At 40.9% G+C, this 12,763-nt stretch overlaps 1 protein-coding gene across 6 annotated transcripts; it reads right to left on the bottom strand.

The window, feature by feature from the left end:
- Positions 1-949: 949 nt before the first annotated feature.
- On the bottom strand, positions 950-11,330 carry tubd1 (tubulin, delta 1). Of its 6 annotated transcripts, none has more exons than XM_085245488.1 (11): positions 11,187-11,330; positions 8,467-8,558; positions 6,048-6,205; positions 5,566-5,623; positions 3,458-3,605; positions 3,151-3,367; positions 2,848-3,079; positions 2,028-2,192; positions 1,806-1,934; positions 1,420-1,603; positions 950-1,309 (listed from the first exon to the last, which is right to left on the bottom strand). In XM_085245488.1, the coding sequence occupies exons 5-11, from the start codon at positions 3,574-3,576 to the stop codon at positions 1,204-1,206; spliced, it is 1,152 nt and encodes a 383-aa protein (XP_085101614.1). In that variant the 5' UTR covers positions 3,577-3,605; positions 5,566-5,623; positions 6,048-6,205; positions 8,467-8,558; positions 11,187-11,330; the 3' UTR covers positions 950-1,203. The 6 variants fall into 6 exon arrangements, with proteins under 6 accessions (XP_085101614.1, XP_085101617.1, XP_085101616.1 ...); XM_085245491.1 differs by having other exon boundaries at positions 5,566-5,620; XM_085245490.1 differs by having other exon boundaries at positions 8,474-8,558.
- Positions 11,331-12,763: the final 1,433 nt, after the last annotated feature.

The following is a 12,763-nucleotide window of genomic DNA, read 5'->3' as shown; positions in this document are numbered from 1 at the left end:
TTGATTAAGTAACACATGACTTTATTTTGTTGCAAGGGAAATGTCTTTGTTACAGCAGCAGGATTATGAATAAAAAGAGTAAAATCTACAATAAAAACTGCACAAGTACTGCAGGCCCAGGTGAAAGCCTAATAAGGTGAGGTAGTGCAAAAAGTTAATGTACAACTGATTAAATGGAAAAAATTGGAGTTAAAGAAACATAAGACATTCTGCAAAAGAATAGTGGGAATAGCATTAATTTAAAAAAAAAAAAGTATGTAGATTAAATGTAAGAAACTGACAGGTGTGTTCAGCGGTCATAAAAAGAAGAGCTACGGTAGAGTTTCTTAGAGAACAAGAGAAATTGGTTCCTGAGGCGTTCTTTATGGCAGCGTGGTTGAATGAGGCTGCAGCAGAATGAGCTCAGTAGTGTGGAGTGGAGCAGGTAACATGGATTGTCCCTGATGGAGAGCAGTTTGTTCAGTGACCTGCCCCTCACTGACTCAAATGCTTCCAGATTCTAGCCATTGAGGTTTCCACCCTTGTGGATTCCTGACCCGACCAAACACCAGCAACGTGCCATTTACATTGCTGCTGACTGAATGACTGGCAGATCTCCAGGATCTGTGCAAATCCCTCAGCGAGGATTTCACAAGGTGATCTTTTGATATACTTTTTACCCGTCAGCCTTTGTAGCCACCCAGTCAGACAGGTGGCGTGGACGCCCAGGTTTGTGAATGCAATAACTCAAGAACAAGGTGACAAACATCAATACCATTGGTGTATCTATTAAAAATGTCAAACCAGTTTGAATCGCAGTGACCTTGACCTTAAGGTCACAGGTCAAATTTTCTCAAAACTGGGATTTTCAAATTGATACCATTGGTGCATCTACTAGGAAGCTGATAGGTAGGTCTGGTGGTGCGATTGCAAATTTGGGGTAACAAGTGTCTGGCATAGATCTACACAGTTTTTACTAATGTAGCATTTTATTACCCATCTTATAACTTGACACTATACTACTTGAGATGCAAGTATTATAAAGTAGCTCCAGCATTATATCTTGAATAGAGACATCCAGTGTCTCAGTTCTCGCCAGTGCAGATGTCAGAGTCCAGGAATTCAAAGAATTATGTGAAATCAAAGCAGCAATATAAAAAATGTATACAAAACACATAAGGTGATATTTTCTTATCTACATGAAAGCCACAGTAGTCCCCAGTGCTAGCACAGCTGACTGTAGCTGGAGATCACCTGTTCAAGAGATGTGAAGCTGTCTAGGAAGTCCTCCTCTGAGATGCCAAATTTAATGTACTGATGGATGTACGCCCTGTAACAGGAAAAGTGAAAGAAAATAATTTTTAAAAAGAGAAACTGTCTGCTCAGTTATACTTCTGGGACCAGCTTTTCCTTACTGTGCATGTACAGGGACTGACCCACCTGGAGGCAAACATATTCCAGGCTTTTCCCACCATGTCATCCAAAGGTCTGAGCAGAGCCTGGCTGTTACTGACCAGCGTGGCAGATTTCTCATACTTATTAAAGGGTACAGGGGATTTCCACAAGCTGAAAGCTTCTTTGGATGAGAGCCAGGAGGTGTACAGGGCTGGATCATCAATGCCACCTAAGCATATAAGCACATGATTCACATCCCCTGCTCTGTACAATCTGCAGACTTACATTATTACAAAAGAATTGCTCTAATCAATCTTTTGGAAACATCATCCCCTACATGACTGTCATAAATTTATCTGGTAAACTCACACAATCACTGCCTTTTTCCCCTTTTAATTAAATTAAATCAATGTTTCATCCACCCATCTGACCTGTCTCTGCACTGTAGACATCTTTCCCTCTCAGGATGAGAAGGTTGGCCAGAGAGGTGTTAAAGCTGCCCCCTGTGAGACTCCTGCTCCGCCCAGGGTCAGCAGGAGGACGCACCTGCCAGTCTATACCTGTCACACGACAAACAAAGATCCTCTCACTATCACTTCCAACAATATCTCATTGACATAACAGGCTACACGGTTATGTTAGTGTGCACTTGCCTTCTTCCATCTTTGTGTTGGAGATGAGCATCTGTCGCAGGTGTTTGAGCAGCCCCGGCCAGCTAAACGTACTGTAGGCTATGGAGGAACTGGCCATCTGTGGGATGGTGCACAAGCTCAGTAGCTTGTACTCTGGATGACAGGCAAGAGCACTCACCAATTCACCTGACAAAAAAAGGCTGTATTGTGAGAAAGGCAAACTCTGTGGGAACCTTTAGTCATTTGTTTCAACTGCTTTTTTTCCCCAGAGAATATGATTATACATTTTTAATGACCCAACAATTGTTTGAACTTATGATCCTGGAACTTGCAGTTGTTTAGAAATGGCTCTCAGAGACTTTCCCAACTTGTGCAAATCTACAGATGTTCTTAGATCTTCGCTGAGTTCATTGGACTTTCCCAGTGTTCTGAGTATTGGTCAATCCACTGAGGGCTATGAAACACATCCTTGTCATGCTGCCAAAGAGAAACTACCAGATGTACTCAATCATGACCACTAACAAGAAGTGAATTGGTCTCGGCAAGTTAAAAGACATTGCAGATCCTTCTGCAACACTTATTAAAATATTTAAATGAATGTATGTATACATTTGAACCTGTATGTATACTTCTGACCCTGTGTGGAATACGGAAAATCCAAAATAAATTCAAACTTGTGCACCAAACTCTTGTCTTTTAATATCATTAAAGATGTATGCTGTACAAAGGTTCCATCTGGAAAAACAGCAGCTCAAAAAATTACCATGACATTCAAGCCCACCATGAGTGTGTAAACTTCTGTCCACGACTGCAGGTGTGAGTAGTGTTTGTCCTTTCTCACCCAGAGGATTTCTACTGTATGCTCCATGGGAGTCAGCGGTGAGCGCGGGCTGCAGGATACTGCCCAGCTGGTGGGCGATGACCCTGTTGACGTCACTGAAAGAGATGTGTTTGATATTAAGAAGCCGACTGCAGATCCTGTGCACCGTGTCGTTCTCGTGCACCAGTATGGCGTCTGACAATTGGTAGAGATGAGCCAGCGTCAGCACAGAGTTATAGTTCTGGACGATCACCTGAAAGTAAACAGTCAGAAGGTAGCACGATTCTCTCTTACACCATGTTAAAGATAGTTCAGCGTCCACACCTCTCCAGTCCCGTACGGCCAGGTAAGGTGGTTGAGGATAAAGGATGATGGATAAATATCACGGAGACACTGAGTAACGTAGGTGCCGACACCTGACCCCGTCCCCCCTGCCACACTCATCATTGCTATAAGCCCAGCCAGTCTGTCACAGCGCTCCACCTCCCGCCTCACCAGCTCCTCCACTGCGTCTCTGTGACAAGGACCATGGACACAATACCTAGATCAGTAAAAGAAACAGGTGATCAGCGTGAATGCTATCAAATGACAGCATTCCAGAATAGGTGGGCTCATACTGTCCCATCCTTACCCATTAGCCCAGTTGTTTCCGGAGCCCTGCTTCTGGCTGAAGTGAGAACTCGCTCCATAGCTCCACCTGCCAGACTTTGCAGCCATGCTCATACTCCGGTTGATTACTTTAGGCTCCATATCTACCAACAGCGCCCTGGCAACGAGGTCTGGTGTAGGAAAAAACACGGCAGGAAACATGAGTTGACGGGACTCGGACTTTGTTTAGTACTATTAGAGAGGCGTCGTACCTCCCTGTGCGGTCTGGTGAAAGAACCGCTCGCAGCTGGCAGCGCTGTACGTCTTCCTCTGTCCCTCCTGAGCATCGCTACAAATGATGTCAAACAGCTCCTGACCCACCTGGTTACCGCACTGACCGAGCTGAACTGTTACTACAGACATGTTCCACCCAGATGACTCAGTACCGGTCACAGAGCGATGGCACCCACGCTGTGACACACCCGCGACCTCGAGCTGATGGAGCAACGCTTCATAACTTCGGGGCTATCTATACCTTCTCTGGTACGTTGGTGTTACAGCGCTCGCGAAGCCGCCACAAAAAGTTGAACGGGCATTTCCGGTCGAAACCGGCAAAAGTTTCAAAATAAAACTTAATCAAACTAAAGCTTGTTCTGTAAAGTCAACACAAAAAGGTTCAGACCTTTCTCATAGTGCATGTGTATTTTTATTTCCAAAGAAATAATTTATTTAACACAAGTCAGTGGGGTACATACTGAACGTAAGAGAATAGAAACAATACCAAGTATCGATTCTAACGATTCTATTCTATCGATTCTAACGCACTAGTATAGATTCAGTACCGACACTACTGACATTTGGATGATTCACCCACCTCTAATTGCCATTTACTTTGTCAGCATCTACCATGTATATCCACATACATTTTAATTTTTTGCCAAAAAGATTGTTTTTGAACGTTATTAAACACTTATTACAAACATTCAAATAAACACATTACATGTAAAAAAAAAAAAAATGCTATAAACAAAGTCAGCTAAAACATCCCTTTTGTTTCGGTACTTGAAAAAAATCGCAAATCTGGACCCATATGAAATACGGCAGTGGAGTAACGACCCAGACCGCCACTGTCCTACCCCGATATCTTCACGTATCTTGTTTGTGGAGTAAGCGCTTACACAGCGAACCAGTTTCGTAATTACAAGTCACTGGAGGCGCACATCCAATTTACAAATGGCTGGGTGCAAGATTTGGCTATTTTCAAGAAGCCAAACTCTGAGTACGTCGCCATTCATACCAAGGTAAGTCAGCTGGACTGCATCGAGTGAAATAGCCATTTTCCACCCCCACCATAATTAATGTTATACATTTATCATTGAACTGCTAAAATATCGTTATCATATTATATGCCCATAATTGTAAAGTAGATGCAAATTAACACATTGATAATCGGGCAAATTATTAACGCCAATTTGTGTCCTCCCTGTCTCATTTCATTTATTGTCTTTACATCAACCTTGTCCTTGTATGTTTCAGGTACTGCACTCCGAAAGACTGAATGAACCTGCATTACGACCATGGGTAATTGTAAGCACCACGAAGAAGGTCGAAGCTGCACACTGCACCTGTATGGCCGGAGTTGCTGAGACCTGCACCCATGTCGCTGCACTTCTGTTTAAAGTGGAGGCAACAGTGACGATCCGTGGCACAAAGACAGTCACAGATGAACCAGCCTACTGGGTTTTGCCGGGGAACACAACCAAGATACAGCCAGTGGTTGGCCATAACATTGACTTTACATCTTCAGCAGCACAAAAAAAGACTCTTGATGAAAATATAAACGGACCGTCTGTGGTGAAAGGCAGAAGAAGCCGTCCTTCAAAAAGAAAGATTCCTTCTGCTACGTTTGAGGAGTTGTCACCAGTGTTAGACACACTTCAAAAACACAATAAAGCAGTGTGTTTGTCTGGATTGGAGAAATACTGCACATCACACACTGTACAGTCATCCACATTACCACTGTCTCTGGCGTGCTTTTCTCTTTGTGCTGAATATCAACACTGTGATTTCTTAGACTGTAAGCTTTACTTTAGCACAAACAGTTGTAGAAGCTGCCACTCCAAATGTCTTTTGATAACAAGAAAAAAATACCTTTTCAGTACACGGCCTGAAGTTCTTCTCTGACATCTTCTGCAATCGGCTTTGTCTGCTGGTTTGAAGACATAAACCACAAAAAGATGATTTAGTCACTTTGTCTGCGTCATGCAGCTCGAATGTGTCGTGTAACGATGTTGAATAGCCGTCGTTATCCCTCTGCTGTGTCAGTAGGATTGTACTGTACAGCATCTCATTGATATGTGAGGAATGCGAATGTAACACGATAACAGACTTACATCATTAAAATATAAAGGACAGGAGATATTTAGATATTTTTATATTTATATTACATTTTATAGCTGACGGATATTACTAAATAGATAGAATTTACTAAATAGCTGGATGAACATGAAAAATATGTCTATAATAACAAATGACCATGAGAGCCAGTAGAATTAATTCAACTGGACAATCAAAAGATGTCCTTAAATGCTCTTTAAGTGGCAGAACAAACGAACAAACAGTTAATTGCTTACTTGAGATGAAATCTGCTCAGCTACTTTGAAAACAGTTTCTAAGTGGTTCCTCCTTTAACAGGATGACGGCTCAGGGGTAAGGCCATCATGCAGTCCAGCAACCTTTATGGTTCTGCTTTGATTCACCAGGAACTATTAGGGAAACCTTCCAGCGCCTCCTGTGAAAGACACAGGCATAAACACACAAACATTTATTAACATGTTCCACAGTCTTCCAGTTTGATTTTCTCATCCTGTGGACAACAACGTACATGGATGCAAGTTTACAGGGAGTGCAGAATTATTAGGAAAGTTGTATTTTTGAGGAATAATTTTATTATTGAACAACAACCATGTTTTCAATGAACCCAAAAAACCCATTAATATCAAAGCTCAATGTTTTTGGAAGTAGTTTTTAGTTTTAGCTATTTTAGGGGGATATCTGTGTGTGCAGGTGACTATTACTGTGCATAATTATTAGGCAACTTAACACAAAACAAATATATACCCATTTCAATTATTTATTTTTACCAGTGAAACCAATATAACATCTCCACATTCACAAATATACATTTCTGACATTCAAAAACAAAACAAAAACAAATCAGCGACCAATATAGCCACCTTTCTTTGCAAGGACACTCAAAAGCCTGCCATCCATGGATTCTGTCAGTGTTTTGATCTGTTCACCATCAACATTGCGTGCAGCAGCAACCACAGCCTCCCAGACACTGTTCAGAGAGGTGTACTGTTTTCCCTCCTTGTAAATCTCACATTTGATGATGGACCACAGGTTCTCAATGGGGTTCAGATCAGGTGAACAAGGTGGCCATGTCATTAGTTTTTCTTCTTTTATACCCTTTCTTGCCAGCCACGCTGTGGAGTACTTGGACGCGTGTGATGGAGCATTGTCCTGCATGAAAATCATGTTTTTCTTGAAGGATGCAGACTTCTTCCTGTACCACTGCTTGAAGAAGGTGTCTCCCAGAAACTGGCAGTAGGACTGGGAGTTGAGCTTGACTCCATCCTCAACCCGAAAAGGCCCCACAAGCTCATCTTTGATGATACCAGCCCAAACCAGTACTCCACCTCCACCTTGCTGGCGTCTGAGTCGGACTGGAGCTCTCTGCCCTTTACCAATCCAGCCACGGGCCCATCAAGACTCACTCTCATTTCATCAGTCCATAAAACCTTAGAAAAATCAGTCTTGAGATATTTCTTGGCCCAGTCTTGACGTTTCAGCTTGTGTGTCTTGTTCAGTGGTGGTCGTCTTTCAGCCTTTCTTACCTTGGCCATGTCTCTGAGTATTGCACACCTTGTGCTTTTGGGCACTCCAGTGATGTTGCAGCTCTGAAATATGGCCAAACTGGTGGCAAGTGGCATCTTGGCAGCTGCACGCTTGACTTTTCTCAGTTCATGGGCAGTTATTTTGCGCCTTGGTTTTTCCATACGCTTCTTGCGACCCTGTTGACTATTTTGAATGAAACGCTTGATTGTTCGATGATCACGCTTCAGAAGCTTTGCAATTTTGAGACTGCTGCATCCCTCTGCAAGATATCTCACTATTTATGACTTTTCTGAGCCTGTCAAGTCCTTCTTTTGACCCATTTTGCCAAAGGAAAGGACGTTGCCTAATAATTATGCACACCTGATATAGGGTGTTGATGTCATTAGACCACACCCCTTCTCATTACAGAGATGCACATCACCTAATATGCTTAATTGGTAGTAGGCTTTGGAGCCTATACAGCTTGGAGTAAGACAACATGCATGAAGAGGATGATGTGGACAAAATACTCATTTGCCTAATAATTCTGCGCTCCCTGTATTGTTAACTTTTGTAAGGTTTATTTAGTGAACATATCCAGCTGCAGCTCCACTGTGATCCTGAACTGGATAAGCACTTAAGAAAATGTGTCAATAAATGGACATACATCAACTTACTATATTTATCCAAACAGACGGGACCAATAATGCTTCGCTGAGTTAGAGACTTTAACAGTCTCTTCTATGTAAGAATGTCTCGTGCTGATAGACCTGCAAACTTGACAACAAAGGTTTTTCAGACTACATGTAGCTGTCCTCTATGTCAGCTCACACATTTACGTCACACTTATTTCTGCTTTCCCATTTTATAATTATTACTTACATTTTGATTAGATACCTTGAGTTTGTAAATGATCAGATTACATAATTGGAATACAATGTATCCAATTCAGGGTTGCGGGAGGATGAAGCCTATCCCAGCTGATACAGGACAAAGACAGGCTGCCAGTTTATTGCAGGGCTAACACAATATGTGTAACAGAAAATCCACTTAAATGTTTGATATTTCTTATAATAATCATAATTATGACTATTATTTAAAGGTTTCTTTATAAATACATTTTGATTTTTTATAACACCTAAAATATAAACCTGAGCTGTTTCAGATTCTGACCTCTGACCTCACTGCAGCTCCCTCTTGGAAGTACGTCTGCTTCTTGTCTACCCCCAGTGTTGACCGCCTGCCCTTGATATCACGTACTGTACCTGAGGAACAAAAAAGGACAAACACTTGCCTTCATTTAAGAAGTGCATTCATACAGAGGTAATCTATGGAAACACACTAGTTCACCCTTTGGGAGAAATCAGTTCCTGTGAAACATTTCTGTAAATGAACATCATGTGGAGAATGAATGAAACGAGTTCTTCAGGTGACTCAGCAGTCCCACACTGACAAATGAAATCTAGTTAAACTATTAAGCATATTTGCTCTTCTGAAATCTGTGTTAAACAACAACGAACATAAATTAGTAACAAAAATACAGCTGAGTAGAGGCTTTACAAACCACCAGCAGCCATAATGCTAAATTGTAATCTTCAAATGTTTCTGAGCCGTCTTCAACCTGCTTTTAACACATTAAAGTCCCACAGTCAATGCAGCCTGACTCAATCCTAGATGTTCAGCACACAGAGACACAGAGGTACCGTTTAAAGTTTAGTGTTAACATGAGTCACTGATCATTTGCAGTATTACAGAGTCTGGCAGTCCTTGCATGACGTCCACGTCACTGTAAGTTTCTAGCTGACTCTCAGGTGTGACAGGTGTGCCAGCAGGAAAGCGTAATAATAACCTGCATTCTGAGGTTTGTCATGCAGGCTTAAAGGAGCCAGGCTTTGTTCACACGGCTAGGATTGTATTTTAAACTGACCCTGGGTCAGTATAAGTATCATACAGTTTAAACGAAGCACTGAAACTTGCACATATTTATTATAGATGCACTGAAGCTAATCGACATATTTGCTGTCAGTCTGTGGCTGCGATTAAACACTTTACTGAAAACTTTATTAACTAGTAACTTTATCAGTCATGACAGAAGCTAATATTTCTGTGCTAACATCGTTTAAACAGTAACAGCCTTACTACAATATAAACTAACGTTTACACCGTAACTTTAAGCTAGCACCATAAAGACGGTAAAACACGTAATAATATCTACAAATCAGGGCCGGCCCGTGGCATAGGCCGTATAGGCAAATGCTAAGGGCGCCGTCCATCAGGGGGCGCCACGCCAGTGCCACAAATGTTGAAAAAAAAAAAAAGTTGGTACTATTATTTCTAAATACAAAAAATAATCCCACGTTAATTAAAATGCAAAGTAAAGCTTATTTAATAGAAATATTATTTGTTACAACATTACGCCCCCCCTCCCCGCACGGTGCGCCCCCTCCCTTCCCGTATCATGGTTCCTTTTGGACGTCACCACATCAAAAAATCAACACAAGATGTCAAAACGGTCAAAACTGTCAGGTGCCCAGGGAAGAAAAAAGAGAAAAGAAGAGGAGGAGAAACGAGAAAAAGACAGAGGTAGGTAACGTTAGCCTACATGAAATTATTTGTCTGAATGTGAAAGTAACCTAAAATTTTAGCATTAAGCTAATGTTACATGATTCGCTAATTGCTAATCAATAAATAGCTAGTTAACTGTTTTAACGTCAGTTAATATTGTGGAGGGGGCTAAATTGTTATGGAAAATAATAATGTAACGTTAGGTAATTACAGTACACCCACCTTTCCCACCATTCCTCATTTGTATTCATCTTTTAAGCAGGTGTTTTTTGTTTACATTGTTATTGCCTTCTTGTTAGCTAACGTTTACCCTGCAGGTAATAGTCACTCTTCCACCCCTGTATATATTATAGTTGTAAGCCTAGTTGTTAAAGTGCACATCATTAATGTTAATTAAGCAATATCACATGAGAGGGAATGCTGTTTTTTAATATGAGCACTGCTGTGATTCGGTCAAAGATAATCATAACATAACATTCTCATATGATATTATACTGTTACTTTGCATTCTGCTATTCAGCATTTCACTGTAATGATGACAATAAATTGAATCTATTCTAATTTGCATATCAGTTAACATCATACATATATCTCTTTGGTTTTTCATTTATATTATATCATTTCATTTTATTCCTGGAATCATCTGTTTTTATTATTAGACTCAGTGGTGTCACATACTCCTCTCTTCAGATGCACTGTTGAAGTTTCTAAATCCCACCCCTGGGCCATCTACCACATCTACCGCTGCTGCCTCCACTTCAGCAGCACAACCCACCAGTGATGCAGCATCAGCAGCACAACCCAGCCATGACGCATCAAGCGGTCTTCCTGTTGCCTCCACCTCAGCAGCACAACCCACCAGTTTTGCAGCAGCATCAAGCGGTGTTCCTGTTGCCTTATTTATATTATATTTTTAATTTATTTTATCCAACTTGTTGACACGTTTTATTGTGTTTATGTATGTAAAATTTATTGTATTTCATATATTCATTTTTTATTTTTTGTATTCATTTATTTATTCATATATTTTTTTATCTTGTTAATTATTCTGATTGTGAATTTGCTTTCTTTAAGTAAAAAAAAAAAAGGTCAAAGACAAAGCTATTCGGTTTCTTGTGAGTACATACACTGCACTGCAGATGTAGGGGGGCGCCACCTAAAATCTTGCCTAGGGCGCCAGATTGGTTAGGGCCGGGCCTGCTACAAATGCATCTTAAAGCTGTTATATTAGCACTCGGTGTATTACTAACATAACCACATTAACATTACTGACACACGCTGACTTTTAATAGTCATTCTATAAATGCTGTCCGTTTAAATGGTCTTACCTGTACACACTGCATATCCACCGGATTGCAGCCAGAGTGGATTCTGGAGTCTTCCACGCTCCTGTTAGTGATCCTCCATCTGGATGGATGAGAACAACCTTCTGAACAATCTAGCAGGAGATGGCCCATATCTGTGGGACTGATTTGTGCTAATAACGCCCATTGTATGGACTGATAACAGCCGAAGCGGGTGAATAAAGTCACCCAGTCGCTAGCTGTGCCATTACCCAGCATACATCACTCCCTCCATAAATGCAATAAACGATACAAAAGTATCGTTCTACCTGTTTTTCAGGTAGTTGTTTACATTATATAATTTACTGTGTTCAGTATACGTCACTACGCTTTGTTTAGACCCCCAAAATGGCGAATCGGGCCAAAATCCTTTCCACGCCCACCCCCGTGACATCACGCTCCAAAGCCCTATGACATCATATATCGTGCATGCAGATCAAAGGCGTCTGATCCATTCGAAAGGCATAAATAGGGGTGAGAATTGCAAACTTAGTCAGTTTATTCACAGCACTCGTGTTCGCAGCATTCAAACCTAAACCTGAGAAACATTTTGAAACAGTTGGATCATTTACACAGTTGTTTTATTAAGATTCCAACATGTCTCAGAGAAAACACAGCAAAAAAAGGCAGCCCAATGTGGATATTATAAATGAGGGCTGGAAAATAATGTTTAATCAAGCACAGGAGAAGATTTTAAACCTGATGACACAAAACAAAAGCAAATGTGCTGAATTAAGACAAATGTCCCACCTGCTTAAAGAAAAAGAAGCTATTAACCAGGAGCTCTATGGGAAACTCGAGCTTAAGAACCTGGAGACTGAGGAACTTAATAACTTAAAATACAAATACAGTGAAATCCTAAAAAAAGAACACAAAGCTTAGCGGACAGAATAAGAACTTAAGCTACAAATACAGTGAAGTCCTAAAAAAGAGCACTGAGCTTGAGGAACTTAATAACAACTTAAAATCCAAAAATGATGAAATCCTGAGAAAGAACTCAGAGCTCGAGGGACAGAATAAGAACTTAAGCTACAAATACAGTGAAGTCCTAAAAAAGAACACTGAGCTTGAGGAACTTAATAACAACTTAAACTACAAATACAGTGAAGTCCTAAAAAAGAGCACTGAGGTTGAGGAACTTAATAACTTAAACTACAAATACAGTGAAATCCTAAAAAAGAACAGAGCTCTGGGGACAGAATAAGAACGTAAACTACAAATACAGTGAAATCCTAAAAAAGAACACAGAGCTCTGGGGACAGAATAAGAACTTAAACTACAAATACAGTGAAGTCCTAAAAAAGAGCACTGAGGTTGAGGAACTTAATAACTTAAACTACAAATACAGTGAAGTCCTAAAAAAAGAGCACTGAGCTTGAGGAACTTCATAACAACTTAAAATCCAAAAACAAGAAAATGCTCAAGGAACAGCACGTACTGGGTGGTTTCGGCCAAGGGCCTAGTGTCAACTTGGGGGAGAAATCGGAGCACTGTGCATGTTCCCCCAATTCATGCACCCAGCAACTGAATCATGAGGGGCCAAAAGATGCACCAGTGCCTGA

The sequence above is a fragment of the Mchenga conophoros genome, linkage group LG14 (genome assembly GCF_057382185.1).
Source record: "Mchenga conophoros isolate Kocher_MC1m ecotype Shallow Benthic linkage group LG14, M_conophoros_male_GT1.1, whole genome shotgun sequence".
Classification (NCBI taxonomy): Eukaryota; Metazoa; Chordata; class Actinopteri; order Cichliformes; family Cichlidae; genus Mchenga; species Mchenga conophoros.
This window is presented reverse-complemented; position numbering and strand designations above follow the sequence as displayed.

Coding starts and splice junctions, on each gene's coding strand:
- tubd1 (XM_085245486.1), bottom strand. CDS start 3,837: ATGTCTGTAGTAACAGTTCAGCTCGGTCAGTGCGGTAACCAGGTGGGT. Junction 3,080..3,150: donor GGCCGTACGGGACTGGAGAG/GTGTGGACGCTG, acceptor GTTTACTTTCAG/GTGATCGTCCAGAACTATAA. Junction 2,193..2,847: donor ATACAGTAGAAATCCTCTGG/GTGAGAAAGGAC, acceptor TTTTTTTGTCAG/GTGAATTGGTGAGTGCTCTT.